Source organism: Cibotium barometz, chromosome 21 (assembly GCF_041138505.1).
Source record: "Cibotium barometz isolate CiBa-2024 chromosome 21, ASM4113850v1, whole genome shotgun sequence".
Classification (NCBI taxonomy): domain Eukaryota; kingdom Viridiplantae; phylum Streptophyta; class Polypodiopsida; order Cyatheales; family Cibotiaceae; genus Cibotium; species Cibotium barometz.
In genome coordinates this window covers 54,836,600-54,856,919 of record NC_141066.1, presented here as the reverse complement: position 1 = coordinate 54,856,919, position 20,320 = coordinate 54,836,600, and the positions used below count along the sequence as shown (strand labels likewise).

The 20,320-nt window shown below is 43.7% G+C and overlaps 1 protein-coding gene across 3 annotated transcripts in view; it reads left to right on the top strand.

Annotated features, from left to right (window-relative positions):
* Positions 1 to 6,647: 6,647 nt before the first annotated feature.
* The window catches only part of LOC147627375 (Pseudouridine synthase family protein), a 95,537-nt gene continuing 81,864 nt past the window's right edge, over positions 6,648 to 20,320 (top strand). For all 3 annotated transcript variants that reach the window (XR_015268487.1, XR_015268488.1, XM_086816024.1), the window contains exon 1: positions 6,648 to 7,067. Coding sequence is in view for 1 of the 3 variants with exons in the window: in XM_086816024.1 (XP_086672150.1) it covers positions 6,823 to 7,067 (245 nt within the window). In the remaining 2 variants the exon portion in view is untranslated. The remainder of the gene's footprint in view (positions 7,068 to 20,320) is intronic.

The following is a 20,320-nucleotide window of genomic DNA, read 5'->3' as shown; positions in this document are numbered from 1 at the left end:
TTATTTTCTTCTTTCAACACCAGATAGTAATCATATCCACGTCCCAATCTTGCTTGATCCATGCTTGGCGGAGCTAAGGTCTGCCGAGCAACATTGGATAAGCACCTTTGATAGTCTCCATCAGGAGCACCATAACTGCTATCTGGAAACTATATCCGGATACCTCCAGTGTGAGCTCGCGGATTAATCTAAGTGGTTGCACTCGCTGTGCTGATCCGCCATTTTGGACAGCAAATGGTGCGGGTTCCCGTCTACTCAACCCGAGCATGCGGCATGTTGCATCTGATAGGATATTTACTCCAGAACCGCTATCCAGCAGAACTTCTACTATATCCACTTCGGCCTTCTTAACCTGGATCATTGGGATGGCTTCATCATAAATGGGGGATTCCCTTGGTGGGGTATCTGCCTTCTCAATATTCAAGGCTTCCACAACGGCTACAAGGGTGGCATTTCCTCTCCTTGAGGTTTCAAGGCGACCTATCAACTGCTCCCTGAAAGTCAGCACCAATGTGAGTAACTGCTGCACCAACATGTGTATTGGCTGCCGCTTCAAATCTTCCCATAGATTGTACGGCTGGTGTTCCGCTTCTGTAAGCTTTCTTGGGTAATCTACCCGCTTCTACACATTCTTCTGGCCCTAGTGTCTCTGCACCTTTCATTGGTGGCCGTTGCATTTGACTAGGGTGAGGATACTTTGCCTTCTTCTTTCGGGTTTATCTTCAGAAAACTAAATTATGATTTTGGCCAACAGATTAGCCTCTGCTTTTTTGAACGCTTTTTTCGCAATGCCTCTTTAACCTGCCGCTCCTCCACCCAAGTAGATACTTCCGTCCGAAATTTGTGTTGTTCCTACTACCAGGTGACCCCTATCTGCTTCCCCTTCTTATCTGAGGCCGGTTCTTATGCTGCCTCTGAAGTCTTGGGTTGCATGGATCTGGTCACTGCCATGGCTGATGATTTAGACGCTTGTGTGGTTGGCCAGGGTAATGCTTGCTCATCTAGCGCTTGGATTTCCACCGTGTTTACTGCGGGTTGACCGGGTGCGGAAGCCTGGGCTCCCTCTATTTCTACTTTGTGCTTTCTCCATATTTCAACTCAGACTTTTGGTGGCCTTGGGAATGGCAATAGAAGCATGTTTAGTCAGGCGTAGCCATTGGCTGGGTGGGTTGGCCTACAACCAGCATAGGAGGCTGGGGTACCGGTTGCGAAGGGGCTCTCCTGTCATTGTATCGGTAGGCTTCAGTTAGATGTGTGGCTGTCGTGCAGCAGATGGCACACCAGAGATCATTCAAGCCGCATTCATCGACTCTATGTCCATAATTGTGACACTTCACTCACCAAATGTCTGACCGGACGGTAGGAGTGGGATTCACACATTCACTAGCCAACTGAGCTCTGTCTGCCAATTCCTTGGCTATCTTCCCTACCTTCTTGCTCTTGGACCTAGACTTGCGATCTTCCTCCTCCTCCTCCGATTCTTCACTGGCTGTGGAATCACTGAAATCATCCTCTTTGTCCGAAGATTCGGATGAGGATTTCTTGGACTTTCTTTTACTCTTGGACTTTTCTTTGCTTTTGCCAGGGCCTACCAGCACCTGCTCTGCTTTGAGAGCTGAGTCTACAAGCTATTCCATGGTGAGGGTAGTCAGGTCAACACCAAGCAATGGAACGTTTGAGTTTCTTGCTGAGGCTATTCATAAAATAAGAATTGAGAATTTCTTCCGTAGGCTGATTAGCTGCATATAACTTGAGAATAAGTTTCTGGAACTTTGCAGCATAATCTTCCACTATCACGCTCCTATGGCTCATTCTGCACAGCTTATCCAAGACATGCACGGATGTCTTATCTCTAAAGCGTTGAAGGAATGCATCCCGGATGGCATAATAAGTGGGAAAATGGGTGTACTCATATTGAGCAACCCAAAGAGCGGTGATCTTCTGGAGTGTGGGAACAAAGGCAGCCTTTTTCAATTGCTGGTCTCAACTGGGCAGGTACATTGACACGCCAACCGCGGTTAGGATGTGAGCATCGACATTATCTGAGGACTTCCCATAAAATTTGGGGTACTTTACATTGACAGCTGGTCATTGCATCATGTTGTAAGTAGCGAAGGGGGCAAGGCTACAGGGGGGGTGGTGGTGGAGGTGGTATGAATACTGGTGTGTGAGTTCGGGGTAGTAGGGGTGAGGGGTGAGTGGTTCTTCTTCTGAGTGGGATGTGGGTTGTTTTAGTTCAGATACAATGGGTTGGTCTTCAAGGTTGGCAAACAAGAATTTTCGAGCTTGGTTGCACTCCCAGTAGTGCCTTTCACGTGCTGACATGAGGGACGAGTTTGAAAACAAGGGGAGGAGATTCAAACACAACGACAATCAAGTAGCAACTGAAATGGCAACAATAAGAAATAACAAAAAGCATCGTGGTTGTTGCCAAAGTGTTGTTGGGGAAACATGACCGCTTATTCCCTCATGCAACCTACTATGAATCATTGGTTATGCACGTAGCATACACCAGACAAGTTACAGATCTAACACAGAGACAAACGCAGCACACAGATCATTGAAAACTACTGGACTGACCACTTAGTAAATAGTGCAAGAGCACGATAACTTAACAGATAACTCTAATGACCATAATGTATGAAGCATAAAAGAATACACAAAGATGTAACAAGAAGACGAATGTACAAGAGAGAGAGAGAGAGAGAGAGAGAGAGAGAGAGAGAGAGAGAGAGAGAGAGAGAGAGAGAGAGAACAAAAAGAATGGTCTTGCTTATATCAACCCAAAAAAGGAAAACGATACAATCGGCAGCTAGCGCTTACAATGCTCAAGATCGATCATTTTATACTGCATGCTTACAATCTTCGTCAATACTGTGATAAGATGCTTACAATCTTCGTCAATACTGTGATAAGATGCGCTGACTAGTTATTAAGGAAGCGCCATTTCCTACAATAAAATAGGCAGGCCCTAACAGTTGATGGTGTTGACATGCGGCTGTCCAGCTGCTGCTGCTGCGACGCTGGCCCGCAGCTCAGGCTAGCCTACGGCTAACAATGACCATAATAAAAGAATGGACGATCCTTCTTCCAATGGCATCCTACTAATCGTATCAATAACACTTTGGAATTTGGTAAATGTTTGGATTTGTGACCAATTGATGCTTCAATGCATGAGGACAATACTTCTCACAATGACCACAATAAAAGAATGGACAATCCTTCTTCCAAAATGGCATCCTACTAATCGCATCAAGAACACTTTGGAATTTGGTAAATGTTTGGATTTTTGCCCAAAAGTATCATAATAAGAACAGTGTGGGCAATCCTTTAAGTGATGCCCCATATCACCACAATGCCAATAATCACACTTGGCATGGTGATATTGGTTGAAGAAAAGTATTCCATAAATAATCATATAAGACATACCAAATAATCCAAAATGAGAGATCCTGGAACGTTGCACAAATGTCGAGTCCAATAAAAATAAGCCACATTCATATCCACATCATCCACTTGGCCTTAGATAGTTTGGTTTGGAGGCTCAATTTAGTTCCAAGCTCAAGGTCTTTTGATTCGAACTCAAATCATGTGACTATCCAGCTAGGCTCAGATTGTGCACATTTTTTATGCCTTAGATAGATTCAACATGGACCTTAGATCTCGAATTAGATGCTCATCTCAAATTGGTTTAATACTGTTTGGCTCTGACTTGCTGTGGGGCTGTCACCATCACCATAGGTGGACCCTTCTCCTACATAATTACTTAATCAAACACAACAGCCGATGGTAGCTTGCATGCTAGCACCAGCCTCGTGAGACAACGTCAACACTACAGATGTGAAACCAACAACCATGTTAAAGTTTTTTTACGAGCAGCCCCACCATAGATCTAGAGGCCATAAGTAGCTTGCATGCTAGCACCAGCCGATGAGTGGATAGTGGATTTGAAACCAACAACCATGTCAAAGTTTTCTCATATAAGAAGGCACAATAGATTCAAAGGTCACAAGTAGTAGGCAAGGGTGGAATTCGGACTAACTATGGCTAGTACTAATAGTTTATCTTGCATCAGCCCGACAAGAAGACACATCATCATTATTATGACAATCTCCTTGCTCTAGATTTTAGTGTTGCAATAGATTTCTAGCAACCAATGACGGTTTAATAAATCCACATCATTATAGAAGTGGATATGTGCTTCAGCACGTTGTTGTCTACATCCATTTGCCTCAACACTCCCAACCAAACCATGCTCCCACCTCTTCTAACATATGTGCACATAATTTTACACTATTTGACTATGAGTGTGGGCAAGAGAATTTGGGACTCTAAAAAGCATGGTCGCCAAGTGTTAATGGGAGATGAGACCACTAATGAATTGAATGAGAAAAAAAGCGCATAAAGAAATTTAGAGAGAAAAAATCCCATTGATCTTCATGCTTCTTTTTGCTTAAGAATCTCAATTACAAAGATGATGGTGGTAGCTATCGCTTCATGTACTAGAGAATATGAAAAGGTGGATGTGGAAAGGGGGTTGTTGTGTGGGTTATAATCTAAGGTTACCCTTATTAATGTAAGTAATGGTGAGTTCACATGGATATTATTAGAGTAGGTGCACACAGCTACATCGTGTAACCCTTTGTTGGAGCTTATAGCCTCTCTAGCAAGACCTACCCTCTACATTAGTAGTAGTACCTCATGATGAATCCTCTACTTTGGGAACCCCTCTTTGCCCAACCACTCAAAAGGAGTTAAAGGCTCCTATCACAAAAACCTTTATCATCAATAGCCCCTCTTGAGAAAACCATCCTAAGGAGTCAAAGGCTCCTATCATAAAAACCTCATCATCAATGATAACACCGAAGGTCATCACTACAACTGACAAAGGTAAATCCATCCAAGTCACAATTGGCAACCCCTATCATGAAGACATGAAACTTATCATACCTCCCAAACTAATAAATGTCACTACTCCATTGAACCATTGCAAGCTCATGCCAAATAAAGGTACCTTAAACTCAAAGAAGGTATATCCACACAAGTAGAAGAACTTGATAGTAATATCCATGAGGCTTTGCATAAGTCTCAACCACGATTTTTCCATGGCGAAGGAAATAACTTATCAGATTATATTCGGAGTTGGGTGGATGCCATGGATGAATATTTCTATATTGATGGATGAGCACAGCAAAATGGCACTTGCTTGGCTCAAGACTGTAGGTGTTACCAATGCTAGATGGAAGAACCATGTGGAGTCAAGTCATCTCGATCAAGATCAATTGATCAAGATTGTAGGTGTTACCAAAGCTAGATGGAAGAACCATGTGGAGTCAAGTCATCTCAATCAAGATCAATTGATCAAGATTGTAGGTGTTACCAAAGCTAGATGGAAGAACCATGTGGAGTCAATCAAGATCAATTGATTGTAGATTGTAGGCTAAAGTAACCTTGGCTAAATTTCAATCAAGTCATCTCAATCAATTGATCGAGATTGTAGGCTAAAGTAACCTTGGCTAAATTTCAGATTTATCAATTTACACCTAGATAGTAACATCGGGCCCACACAAGAAACCCAATATCCGTGAGGCTTTGCATAAGTCTCAACCACGATTTTTCCATGGCGAAGGAAATAACCTATCAGATTATATTCGGAGTTGGGTGGATGCCATGGATGAATATTTCTATATTGATGGATGAGCGCAGCAAAATGGCACTTGCTTGGCTCAAGATTGTAGGTGTTACCAATGCTAGATGGAAGAACCATGTGGAGTCAAGTCATCTCGATCAAGATCAATTGATCAAGATTGTAGATGTTACTAAAGCTAGATGGAAGAACCATGTGGAGTCAAGTCATTTCGATCAAGATCAATTGATCGAGATTGTAGGCTAAAGTAACCTTGGCTAAATTTCAGATTTATCAATTTACACCTAGATAGTAACATCGGGCCCACACAAGAAACCCAATCCTTGGCCATCTAGTCGAGACAGGGTATCACACACCAAAAGAAAAAGTTGACGAACATAATTACAAACTCAACTTTATCAAAAGCTACCCAAGATCAAGATTTATTGAGTGTCGAGATCAAGGGTTCTATCCCCATGGGGAGATCTTGTTACACACAAATGAGATCCCATTATTATCACTCTCACGTTTACATTCTGGAGTAAATTCTATAAGCATGAAAATTCATTTTTAACTATGCTTGCTCATAGATAGTTAGGGGTAAGGGTCACCTTACCCCACACTAGTTGTTTTTGCAGTGACCCTTACCCCACACTAGTTGTTTTTGCAGAAAAGACCAAAGTTTCCTTGATTATTATTGGTGTCGGGATCAAGGGTTCTATTCCATGGGGAGATCCTATTACACACAAATGAGATCCCATTATTATCACTATCAGGTTCACATTTTAGAGTAAATTCCACAAGCATGAAAATTCATTTTTAATGATACTTGTTCATAAATAGTTAGCAGTAAGAAACCTTACACTAGCTGTTATGCAGAAACGACCAAAATTTCCTTGATTATTATTGGTGGTTGATGTTTCCTTGATTGCTATTGGTCACTGGAGAACCTACTCCTGCTGTAACATTGTGATTGGTGCAGAGGCTGGATATTAAAGCCCTTGGGCATGACTTATTTCTTTCCCTTGAGAAAGCTTTAGCAAAGTCTTCCACCTTCAGCTATGGAAACCATTATCACAATCACCCGTGTGAAACGGGTCTCTCCCCGCGGCTAGAAACGACCGGGCAGTGTCGAGTGTGCAACGAGTACATGGGGAGAGGAGTTGGGCGGGGTTCAGGGTTTCTGTCCAAAACACATGAGAAGACGGGCATGCAGCCTTCTCATAGAGAGTTCTAGGAAAAGCGTGCATGCGCCAACTACACACGCAGCCTCGAAGGAGTCTTTGGCGGTAGGAGTTAGCTTGTTTGCCCGGTCCTGCTGGGAGGGATCTGAGAGCTTCTTCTTTTGTTCTGAAGGCTCGAAGATGGTCGAAGAAGACAAAGCTGGCATCACGTGCTACGCCAACACGGCTTCTGGGTTTCGTGGCATTCTAAAGCAGAGGTATGTAGGAGTTTAAAAGCAAAGGTGTGTATAAATTTGTGTGGTTCAAGCTACACATTGTTAAACTAAGTATTTTACTTGCTTAAGATGAGCTAGAATAGTAGGGGATTTTGTTATAGATATCAGCTCTTGCACCAGGAAGTTTCAAAAGACCCAAAATTGGGAAACATGACCTGATCCTTAGGTTATGTGTCTGCTATTGATGCAATGCCCGATGCATCATAGTATCAAGCCAACGGTTAAACCTATGATATGATATGTAATGCATGGTTTCATGGGTAAGTATGGGGGGATGACCCATGATACATACACCATAAGATGGATTTAGTGCTTAATGGATCTTACTATTAAGCTAAGGGTTAAACCTATGATATAATATGTAATGCATGGTCCCACGGGTATATACCAAGGGGATCACACCCTGAATGCTGTTGGCATCAAGCCAAAGGTTCAATCTATGATATGACTACATACACCATGAGATGAATCTGGTACTTTGTGGATCTTAGAATCAAGCCAAAGGTTAAATCTATGATATGAATGGAATGCATGGACTCATGGGTATGCATGGGGGATCATTCCATCTTTTAGAACTACTGCCAACCCATAGGCAAGATATAGACAAGTTCATAATCCGTGTTTTCAGAAATCTCATTTGAAAGATTTTGAGGATTGTAAAGGCAAAAAGGAGAGCATCGAAAAGCAAGAAGTGGGAAAGCTAATTTTAATCCCACTCCAAATATATGATGTAGATTGACTCTTATGGTTACACTTTCTCTTTTACGACATGGTAAGATGCCCGTAGGGCCATTTTCATCCAGTGATTGTCTTCTTCAAGTTGTTGTGCTGTCTTCTCATGTATTCTATTGTACGGTTGGACCACCTCAAGACTCCGACATTTGCAAGCACCACTCAAGCGTACATGGGATGATACAAGCTTGTTGTTTTCCTGAGGGCATGTTGACCATGGACGGAGTAGGTTGGTAGTGTTGGTGGGTTTACCCCTTCATGGGAAGGGAAGCTCCTTGACTAGTGTTATGGACCGACCCTTGTATGTTGTAGTAGTTGAGTACTAACCCATATAGTGTGTACTCTTATCTTTATGTTTTGTTGGTTGAGTAGAGAAGAAGAAGATAGAAGAAAATTCAGCTATCCATCTCTCTTGTGTGTGTGTGTGTTTGCTTGCTAGGGTTTGAAGCTCTCTCTCTCTCCCACATTGTGTTTATGGTATGAGAGCCTGGTTTGTGTGAGAGCTAAGGAGGCAAGTAAGAGGCAAGAACAAGCAAGGAAGGAAGCGGTACTACACGAGTAAGAGCACCATCATCTCTTTTCTCTTCTTGGTTTAGGTACAACACCCTCTTAGTAGCTCTGGGAGCTACACATCTTTGATTGAGGAGCTGTCTTCACGGGAGTGGAGCTACGGGACAAGTATATTGTCATATTGGACAGAGTTTTTTCAGCTAGATTTGCGTTTCGGGTGCGTTTCGGGCCCCGTTTCGTCACTGCAAGATATTTTCGACAGTTTTCTGGAAGTTCTGGTAGAGAGCTGTTTTTGCTCGAAATCTGGGTATTGCAGTGCAGCAGTGCAGCAGTGCATTTTGGAATTGCAGACAGGGTTTGCACATGTATTGTTGATACTGGGTGTATGTACATGTACTCTGGTTACATTTGGTGACACACAGGCTGTGGTGAAGTACCGTTGCTGCAGCAGCTATAGGAGATATTGTTGTATTACAGGTTGCATATAGAAGTTGTCTATTTGCAGGTTATTTGATTGCTGCAGGAAAACATGTCTGACGAAATTAATCAGATTGTTAGTGAGAAGCTGGATAAGAATAATTTCCATGCCTGGAAGTTTAGAATGACCAATTTCCTAATGGGTAAAGGATTTTGGAATTATGTAGAAGAAGACAATGAGGAGCCTCTAGAGTTATCTGAGGAGAATGACACTCTTGTAGATATAAAGGCATTCAAGGATTGGAATAAGGGTGCAAGAAAAGTCATGTAGTTTTCAATTAGTGTCACAGACACTATGATAGGACACACACAGGATGCAAACACTCCAGCAGTTGCATGGCAGAATCTGGTTTAGATGTTCGAGATGAACACAAAGGCAAGGAAGTTACAGTTAAAGCAAGAGTTGCATACTGTGGAAAAGAAAAGCATGTTCATCAATGAATATGCAAAGATATTGTTGAATCCCTTGAGTCTATCAATGTATCAGTGGAGGATGTCTGAATGGGCTTGGCAAAGAGTACAAGCCATTCAGTACAAGCCATTCAAGACCTCCATTGCAGTTAGGGAGAATATTTTTAACTTTCGGGACATGATATCTATGCTAATCATAGAAAAAAAGGCTTTAGGTAAGGATTCTTCTTCACAAAGTAAGAACACATTGGAACATGCCTTCTACTCTGATTCAGGTAGAGGTAGAGGTAGAGGCTGTGGTCGAGGTCAAGGTGGTGGCCGACAAGGAAATCAGAATTCTGGATAACAACAGTCCAATGATTCACAGCAGCAATCATACACATGTGGAAGAGACCAGTCTAGAGGCAGGGGGAGCCAAAGAGGCCGAGGTGGTTGGCAAAGAAATCAAAATGCAAATAGCAGAGAGTGCTATTATTGTTGCAAACTGGGACACATGGCAAAGGATTGCTATAAAAAGCAGAATGACATTAAAAGTGGCAGTTGCAGTAAGGCAACTATTCATCATCTAGCAAACATGGAGGTGATGACAGAAGTGAGTAGCTGTTTGTAATGCAGCACATGCTTAGTTCCATAACAGGGGATGTGTCAGGATCTCAAGATATATGGTATGCCTATCACCTCCGGAGAGTGATAGAAACTCAGTTCGTTGGTTTTATAAAGCATGTTCTTTTGGACTAACCTTATACAAATCTGCACCTACTCTTGGGCACTGATGACGTGAGTAGGGATGTCATAGCTTATTATCCACGCTATGCATGATAGAGTTGATGAACCTATACTTCATATTCGGACAGACATTGGAGTTAATGGTTGCACTTTTGAGTCGAAGTCTTTTTTAAAGTTTAGCTTAATGTTTGGTTTTGACTCTTAGTGCTTTAGGTCTAGAGTTTACAGTTCTCTGTTTTGCTATTTTGTTTTTTGTTTGTTTTTTTGGATTTTTTTTAAACTTTTTTATTTTTTTGTTTTTTTGTTTTTTTTGTTTTGTTTTGTGTTGTTTTTTTTTTGGTTTTTTGTTTTTGTTAATATCTTAATTAAAATTCTTCGTTTGATATTATCTTTTGATTTCCTCTCCTTAGTAGCTAGGTTTGTTAGTTTATTTATTTTTGATCTTTCAAATGCTTTGTTTTTGTCTTTGTCCTTCTTCACTATTATTTCTTTCTCAAATCTTTCAATTCGTAAGTTCAAATTTTTCTGATCTTATGAAAGTATATATATCGTATGTGGATTTTGGCGCCTCTAGCCACATGACCAATCATGTTGAGTGGTTTAGAGATATGCAGAAAATGAAAAAACCAGGTTATGTAGAAACAGGTGATGATACTGCGCATCCCATTGCGTATGTTGGTAAAGTGTGGTTGATATACTTTATGTTCTGAATATTATAAAGAACCTGGTTTCTGCTGGACAGATGGTTGAGCAGGATCTGCAAGTGAGGTTTAATTCTCAAGGATGTTTTGTGGAAGACTTCAAAAATAAGTGTTTTGTGGATGTTTTGTGGAAGACTTCAAAAATAAGTGTTGCTTGGTTGCAAAGGTGATGATACTGCCCATCCCATTGTGCATGTTGGTAAAGTGCCATTGTCTATGCAGGATGGCAAAATGTGACTGATGTACTTCATGTTCCGAATATTACAAAGAACCTGGTTTTTGTTGGACAGATGGTTGAACAGGATTTGTAAGTGAGGTTTAATCCTCAAGGATGTTTTGTGGAAGACTTCAAAAATAAGTGTTGCTTGGTTGCAAAGGGTAACAGAAATGGTAAGATGTTTACTTTGGATGTGAACATGCCTGAGATAAAGGTAACCATGTTTGCGCATGGAACAAGTGTCATTGCAGATATTGACATATGGCACAAGCGCATTGGTCATGTGAATGTACAGCGACTGAAGTCTATGCAAGCCAAAAATATTGTTATAGGTTTGTCAAAGTTTAAAGTTAATGGTATCCATAGAGTATGTGAAGCATGCCAACTTGGTAAGCAGGCTAAACATGCTTTTCTACAAGAAAAGCATGTCAGTGTAAGACCATTGGATGTCATACATTCAGATGTATGGGGACCGACCAAGACTGCAACAATTGTAAGTTGCAGGTACTATGTTACATTCATTGATAACCACACTAGGAAAGTGTGGATTTATTTCATGAAGGTGAAAAGTGAAGTGTTTGCTTACTTTCTGAGATTTAAAGCCTTGGTTGAGAAGGAAAAAGACATGCAAATAAAATGCCTAAGATCAGATGGTAGGGGAGAATATTTCTCCAATGAGTTCAGGGATTTCTTGAAAAAGCAGGGAATCAAGAGGCAGTTTACGTGTAGGTACACTGCGCAACAGAATAGTGTTGCAAAAAGGAAAAACAAGCACATTGCAGAAATGGCAGGTGTCTTGATGGCTGAAAAGAATATGCCACATTACTTTTGGGCATTAGCAGTAGCAACTGCTGTGTACATTATGAACAGGACACTCACTGCAGCTGTTCATGGTATGACTCATGAACAGAAGTTTACAGGCATAAGATCGGATGTGTCTCACTTGAAAGTGGTTGGGTGTCTTGTATATGTACATGTTTCAGATGAAGTGAGAACAAAGTTGGATCCAAAGACAGAGAAATGCATCTTCATTGGTTATGTTATGGAGCAAAAAGGTTATAGATGCTATAACCCTACCACTCGTGAGATGCGAGTAAGCAGAGATGTTGTCTTCGATGAGATGAGTAGCTGGTCTGCACTAGTAGTGAAGGCAACAGAAGATACAGATGTAAGAAGTGCTGATGTTGCACCACATGTAGAGCAGCAATCACAAGTGCTGAGTGGACTTGGGGAGTCCTCTAAAAGAGTGCACAGAGCGGAAGCAGAGTGGCACTAGAATGTGCTGAACAGAGAGTGCAAGAGAGAGAGAGAGATATGGAGAAAACTATGCTGAATATACTGAAGCAAAATAGTCCCAAGCAAGAGACACTGCAAGTCTCATAAGTGAGGGAGCAAAATATGTACAAGATTGAATGAGAAAAGAGAGGCCAGCACCCACTACATATAGTAGGGGAAAGCTGGCCGACTTGAGCTGCAAAATAGGCCGACTGGAGCTATTGGACAAGGCCGACTGGAAAATGCCAGAAAGGCTGGGAAAAATCCCAAAAAAATACTAGAAAAAGGGGTGGCCTGTCCACAAGCAAGGGCCATGCAAAAGGGACCAAATGGGCACCATAAAAAAGAATCTGGGGATGAATGTGCTAACACCCCCTCTCAGCACCAGATGCTGAACAAACTCTGAGAATCCGAAGATGAGGAGCCAAGGAAGCGTGAGAAACTAGCTTGGTGAACAAATTTGCGGCATTCTCCGCGGAAGGACTACTCCAAACGCAAATCTCCAGCAAGAACCCGTTCATGAACGTAGTGATACTGAATCTCAATGTGTTTCGTACGAGCATGAAACACAGGGTTCTTGACGATAGCGATGCAACTCTGATTGTCACACCAAAGAAGAGTAGATCCGGTAGGAGGACAGCCGAGCTCCTCCAATAATCTCCGCAACCATATCGCCTCACATGCAGCATAAAAAACTGCACGGTACTTCGCCTCGGTAGAGGAAAGCGCCACAGTAGGCTGCTTTTTACTGCTCCAAGAAATGGCTCCAGACCCAAGTGAAAAAACACAACCAGTGGTCGAACGCCGTGTATCTGGATCTCCAGCCCAGTCTGAGTCAGACCATCCAACAAGAGTGCGTCCTTCACCATAAAAGATGCCAAAATCCAGAGTGCCACGCAAGCACTGAAGAACTCTGAGAGCACACCGCCAATGCTGTTGACGGGGTTTGGATGAGAAGGAACTCAATAAACTGACTGCGAAGCACATGTCCAATCGGGAGTAGGTCAACCATACCAAACAACTGACTAGAACCCGATACTGTCCCTGATGAGTCCCTGGAGAAGCATCAAGTGAAGAAAGCTTCTCACCAATATCCATAGGAGAAGATACTGGTTTGCACCCAGTCATTTGAAATCTGTCGAGTGTCACGACCCTGTGTTTTTCTCTTGACAATATGCAGGTGTGCACGGGGACATGGTGGACAGTGTGAATGGCATCAGGTTGGAGTCAAAAAGTAAGCCCATGTGTGGACAACCCCAAGTGTGAAGGGGGCAAAGAGACTTTAATTTAAAAAGGTTTTATAACCTTTGGTGGGGCAAAATTAAAGTTATAAAGGTTTTAAAGCCTTGAGAGACCCCAAGGCAATTTTTAGAGACTACTCCACTTTTGGAGGCCCACGTCTCTCTCTTGCTTCTCTCTCTTGCTTTTGGAAAAGGCGTGCATGTTGGCTGCGTGGAAGGGAAGAGAAACACACTTGCGTGGAGAGTACCTCTATAGAACTGCTGGTCGTACAGAACAGGCCGCAGAGTACTGTACGGAATAGGCGGCTGCATAGCTTTATCTTTATGCCTTTGAGTTGGAGTCGACTCTTGTTACGGCTCATTTAGGTTCAGCAGAGCATAGGTCTGGAGCATTGCCTGATGCTCAAGAGGGGGGTAGCACCTCCGCTCCCTTGTTGTTACAGACAGGCTCAGTTGTTATCTAGGAGTCGCTTGGTGACATCTTTGTATTCACCCGAAGGTACTGGAGGCTGACAGTACATGTGCTTATGGGACTTCTATGATCTTGTGTTCTAGACACATGAGATGATGGTTGAGTATGGTTCACAGAGTCGCGCGCACCTTGAACTATAACTGCAACTATGGATAACTCTATGGAGGGCATAAGTCCTGCGAGCAGTCCTAGAGTTGGTTTGGTTCATGGAAATATGGATCGAACTCTATTTGTGCATGTATGCATACACTTTTTGAGGTAGAGGTATTGTTGTATTCTGGTGCCATTGGATCCTGGTACCATTGAGAATACATTGGGAAATACTCTGCATTGTGTCATGTGCTGCATGTATGTTGGTATGATACATCAAGTGCTTTATTATGTTCATGGATGAACCACTGGGTGTGACTCCTGTGGGATGGCCATGAGACATATGTGGGAAAGTACTTAGTGGATGTAGTGTTTGGATGCATTGAATGCTTTCATATGCTCATGTTGTACCATCAGTCGTGGGTCCTGCGGGATGCCCATGGGCGTAAGGCTTGCGAGCAGCCCTTAGACTGTTACTTTGGAGTAGGTAGAGCATTTTGAGAAGCATATTGTTTGCGAATGCATATGTGTGCCATATGTAGAATGATGCATGGTTTTGTTTTTGGCTAACACAGTTAACGTGTTTCCATTTGGTTTTAGACTTTTGCTGTAGGTTCTGAAGGAACAAGCAAGAGGTGTTTTGGCGTGACTGTGGCCTATTGTGCAGGATGATTATTTTATCACCCAGATGCATTGGAGGGCCATTGTTTTTGTCATATGGGGTGTCTTTGCTCATAAGATGCCTTACTGTGCCATTGAGTGCAATCGAGGACGCTTGCCATTTTTCAAGAGGGGGGAGTGTCACGACCCTGTGTTTTTCTCTGGACAATATGCAGATGTGCACGGGGACATGGTGGACAGTGTGAATGGCATCAGGTTGGAGTCAAAAAGTAAGCCCATGTGTGGACAACCCCAAGTGTGAAGGGGGCAAAGAGACTTTAATTTAAAAAGGTTTTATAACCTTTGGTGGGGCAAAATTAAAGTTATAAAGGTTTTAAAGCCTTGAGAGACCCCAAGGCAATTTTTAGAGACTACTCCACTTTTGGAGGCCCACGTCTCTCTCTTGCTTCTCTCTCTTGCTTTTGGAAAAGGCGTGCATGTTGGCTGCGTGGAAGGGAAGAGAAACACACTTGCGTGGAGAGTACCTCTATAGAACTGTTGGTCGTACAGAACAGGCCGCAGAGTACTGTACGGAATAGGCGGCTGCATGTTTACTGGCGGCTGAAAGTACAGACGGGGCTGGCGAACAGGGTATGGGTGCTGCAGGTTCTGGCGCCTACTGTGCAGGTTTTGGGCTGGCGGCTGGTACAGGCAGTAACTGCAGGCTTGTACGGACAGCGGGTACAGTCCAGTACGGAGGCTGTATGACAGCTGAATTCAGGTGGCAGCTGCACACTATTTCGTATAGGTGGCTGCAGGTTGAGTACTGTTGTAGGCGGCGCATCACCAGGGTACAGGCGACGCATAGAAAGCTAGGCCATGTGTGTGCTTTTTGGAGGACACCGTGTTTTTTTACAGAAAGGAGGGGCTGGTTTTCCATGAACATAGACATCCTGTCGATGGCGTTCAACTGAGGGAACTTTCGGCTTCTCTTTGCTTTTGGTTCGGGACTGTTTATGGGCTGTTTTTGTTTGGCTGCAAATTCAGCTATGTGCTTGGGTTTCCGGCTGCAAGTACAGGTCAATTGAATGTGTTTCTTGGCATGGGAGTGATGCAAGCTCGCATGGCTGCGTGCTCATGGGGCAGATTGTTTTCTTCCTGCTAGAAAGGAACAGAGGGACCTACAGTTATGGGCATCTCTATGTTGCCAGATGTTTCATGAGGGAACAGGTAACTTGATGTATGCCGTTGTTGGCACTGTTGTTGAATGGTGCCATGAATGGTTCTGTATGGAAACAGGACAGGAGTTTCAAAAGGGAAACAGGCCTAAGGGTTTCATGTGGAAACAGGTCGTAGGTTTCTCGAGGAAACATGTTTTTGGGTTTCTCCAGGAGATAGGTCACATGCAGGCAGAATGTACAGGAATGGACACATGTTTGGTACAGCCTTGCTATTGATTGGGCAGGGGACATGGAATCCATAACAGAGATGGATAGTACCCTTGGAAGGTAGAGAGGGTTGGTACAGGTGTGTCGACTGTATGGAATGCTGTGCTGTGATACGAGTTCTCTTTTGAGAGACAGTTTGGGAGTCTGTGTTGTGATGCAGAAGTACTGGATGTGTCAGGGTGTGATGCTGTTCATAGTGTGAGAGGCTATGGATGGTTGTGGCAGCCCTCCACCATCACGAGCATGTACAACGCCTTACTCAAAGACACGGTACTCATAGGACCACATAAGTCTGCATGAATGAGAGCAAGTGATGTCGAAGATCTGTGTGTCGCCTCCTTCGGAAAGGCGGCTCGGTGTTGCTTCCCCTGTAAACAAGAGGAACAAGCAGTAGACGGAGCCTTGATGGCTGGTAATCCCTCAACCAACCCATCCTTCGAAGCTTGCTGCAGAAGCTAATAGCTCAAATGGCCAAACCGAGCATGCCAAAGAGCAGAAGAAGCACCAGAAGAAAGCAGAGCGGTCAACTTGTAGAGACCACTATCTTGGACTCCCTGAGCCAAGATGCTACCAGTCGCCTTATCACGAATGGTAATCTCATAACGAGAAAAGATCACCTCCGCACCCTGAGCTGTAAGAGCACTCACTGACAAAAGGTTAAAAGCCAAATCTGGAATATACAGTACGTTAGAGAAGTACTGCTTGTCCTCATCAGAACGGAAGATGGGGATAGTGCCATGACCATGCATTGGCACAGAAGAAGAATCACCCAAAGTGATCTTGCCTGATCTGGCAGTGAAGTCCTCGAACCAATCTCGATGGAGTGTCATATGAGCAGTAGCACCGCTATCAACAATCCAAGACCGTGACTGAGAAGTCACAAGAGCAAGTATACGCCGAGTACCTGCTAAGAGAAGAATGCCATCATCCTTCTTGGGTTGAGACACCGCCGTTGAGGAAGAGTTCTTTGTTGCTTCTTCACGCTTCTTCTTGTGACATTGGGGTGACTTGTGACCCTTCTTGCTACAATAATGACATTCAGTGTCCTTATTCTTTGAAGATTTGTTGTCTTTATCCTTGTCGGAATCCTTGGAGTTCTTGTCAGAACCCCCTTTTCCTTTTTTTTGCTGAGTCTTCCCTTTATCTCGTGCTGCCAAAGCTCCATCAGGGCCACCAGAGGTGCCAATTCGCTCCTCAAAGCGAGACTCAATCTGCATAACGGAGGGGAGAACTTCCTCCCAAGTAACTGGAACAGGACGAGGAGAAGAAACAAGAGACTGAAAGTATGCATCAAACCTCTCTGGAAGTTCGGAGAGCAGCCGAATAGCCATGTCCTCTGTGGAGATGTCCTTGCCACAAACAGCAAGCTCGTCCCGGAGATCTTTCATCTTCGAGATGAAAGCAAATAAAGATGGAAAGGCAGACACTGATAAGTTCATAAGTTGATTTTCCAACGCCAAAATCCGACCCGGAGACTTAATCTCATAGAGATCTGCAAAAGCCTTCCAAACTTCATGTGCCACATGAGAGAGAACAGAATCCTGACAGTTCAACATCAGAAAGGAGAAAACGCGTCGATCATTCGACTGCCAAATATCAAGCTGTGCCTGAGTCGCACCACCGGAAGCAAGGGTGGGAGGGGTGGCATTGGCCGGTGTAACAAGCCAATCCCAAAGATCCACGCCATGCAAGGCCGATCTCACCTTCACCTTCCATAGGGTGTAGTTGGAACCATCCAACTTTGCAGACTCAGCAAACATATGAAGAGAAGTCGGTGCAGCCATCACAAAAGCTTGGGCTCAATCTCAAAAAATGCACAAACTCTGAAGAAGAAGTGTCCTCCACAAGTACCAAGAGTGCCACCAAAGCCTCCAACACCAAAGACCCCCTTTGCAAAGGAGCAAGCCCACTGGAGAGGAAAATGCAGCACAGAAGGCTGCTGTCCTGAAGAAAAACAGGCCGCCTATGTCGAATCTCCATGTGGAAAGAAAACGCTGATCAGAAAATACCTGATGGCTGCAATTGGTGAAGCCAATCTGGAAGAGAAGTGACCAGCAGGTGCTGTCCAGAAAACACAGCAGCAAAGGGCTGCAAATCTGAGAGAAAAGGCAGAGGAGAGGGTGCTGAAAACAGTGCTGAAACTGTGGCAGCAAGGAGGTTGCTAAACCGGGAGCGATGATACCATGAAAGAGTGCACATAGCGGAAGCAGAGTGGCACTAGAATGTGCTGAACAGAGAGTGCAAGAGAGAGAGAGAGAGATGGAGAAAACTATGCTGAATATACTGAAGCAAAACAATCCCAAGCAAGAGACACTACAAGTCTCATAAGTGAGGGAGCAAAATATGTAGAAGACTGAATGAGAAAAGAGAGGCCAGCACCCACTATTTATAGTAGGGGAAAGCTGGCCGACTGGAGCTGCAAAACAGGCCGACTGGAGCTACTGGACAAGACCAACTGGAAAATGGCAGAAAGGCTGGGAAAAATCCCAGAAAATTACTAGAAAAAGGGGTGGCCACCTCTCTGAGCTCTTTTCACATGATGGAACTCATGCTTGGACACTTGGACATGTTGATGGACACATGGGAACAGGGATCCTTAGGTTGGCGTAGGAAAAAGCACCAGTCTTGGTCAAAAAGCAAGAAAAAGCAAAAAGTCAAACTATGCTGACCAGTAGCTGAGGGCACCATTGGAAAGAGGACATCAAACTGGATCAAAAAGCTGAAAACCGCATTTTCAAAAAGAAGCTCTCTAGGGCCAAAAAGCAAGGCCCTGAAGCTATAAAAGCACAAATCAAGAACTTTGGTTATTATTAATAATATTTAAAGAGAAAAGCAAAAGCAAAGAGGAAAAGCAAAAGCAAGGCACGACAAAACGCAAGGACCCCCATCTAGTATATAAGAAGCTTGTACCCTCATGGAGAAGCATAGAAATGTTTGGAGCTTAACCTTGTGGAGAACAAGAGTAATCTTGTTGAAGATTTTTCATCATCACAACTTCCCTCTCTACCTCCTCACACCGCCCTGCTCCTCCATCTCCACCTCTGCAGCGCCTATCTTCACCATTGCTCTGCCTTTCGCTGTTGCTTCTGCCCAGCCCTGTGAGGAAGTGCCTCTGCCGGCCGCTGCACACGTCTGCGAGCAGCGCCGCCACCATCAGCTGTGCGCCGCCGCCCTGCCTCAATAACTCCGCCCTCTTCCACTTATTGCGCCTGCCTTAGTTAGGAGCTGTTAGCATTATTCATCTCGTGGTAGTGTGTCCAAGTTGTGTATTAGGGGTGCCTAGATTTATCCCGGGTAGCACCATATTTTTCCCTCTGATCAGGGCCCTTGGTTGTAGGGTTGGCCACCCATTTTCACATGTTTATTATTAGCTAGTTGTGGGTCTTTTTTAGAGCAAGTCGGCCAGCTCCAGTAGGGGCTATATAAGGCCAGGTTTTTACTCATTTGTATTGCTTCTTTATCATTATGTAGATTCGTTTTCTTTCTCTCTTTGCCTATGTCTCTGCTACATGCGGAAGCTCTGAGATGCTTCTTTCAGCCCTAAACACCATCTAGAACATGCTGATGCAAAAACGTAGACAGAAGGGAGAGTAGAGAGAGAGAGAAATGAAATGAAATGATATATTAACGTCCTCAAAAGGCCAAAATGACCTATGAGACCAAAAAGGTTACAACAATTGGTGGATCTGATACAATGTCTGTGTAAGAAAAGCTAAAACAACTAAACAACTAACTGAAACTGAAACAACTATGAGGAAAAGTAAGGTACTAGGAGCTCCTAATGGATAGCATATGGGAAGGAAAACTCCAGCAACAAAGCAGAAAGCTTCTATATGCAGGACTCATTGTATGAGAGTCTTTTGATTTTGTATGGCTGAGCTGTATGGCTGGGGGTGGAGATGAAGGCATTCCTCTCTCTCAGTTCGATTGGGCTCTGAGGCTGTGTTGTACATTTTCAAAGCTCTTATATGAATTAAAGAAATACCGCAAGGGGCGCCATTGCGTTTTGGGGCCAATCGGTGTTCATGTACTGTTTGCAGGAGCACTCTAGCTCCCCCTGTTTATTTTCCTTTTCTAGGTCTTCAAAGGTGTTGAAGTGTTTTGTGTGCGAGTGTTTGTTTTGCAGCGTCCTTTGGTTTTGTCTGAAGACCAAAGCCGGTTTACAAGGTTCTGTTGTTGGGACATCGTCGACTTTCTCAAGGAGGCGAGCATCATATACATCACTATCCAAAGATGTCTCTCATCGGTCGATGGCGGGTATCCTCAATGTCCTCCATGGTGAGAGAGAGATGGCTGGAAATTCAGTATTTCATATGGTACAAAAAGGTACATAAT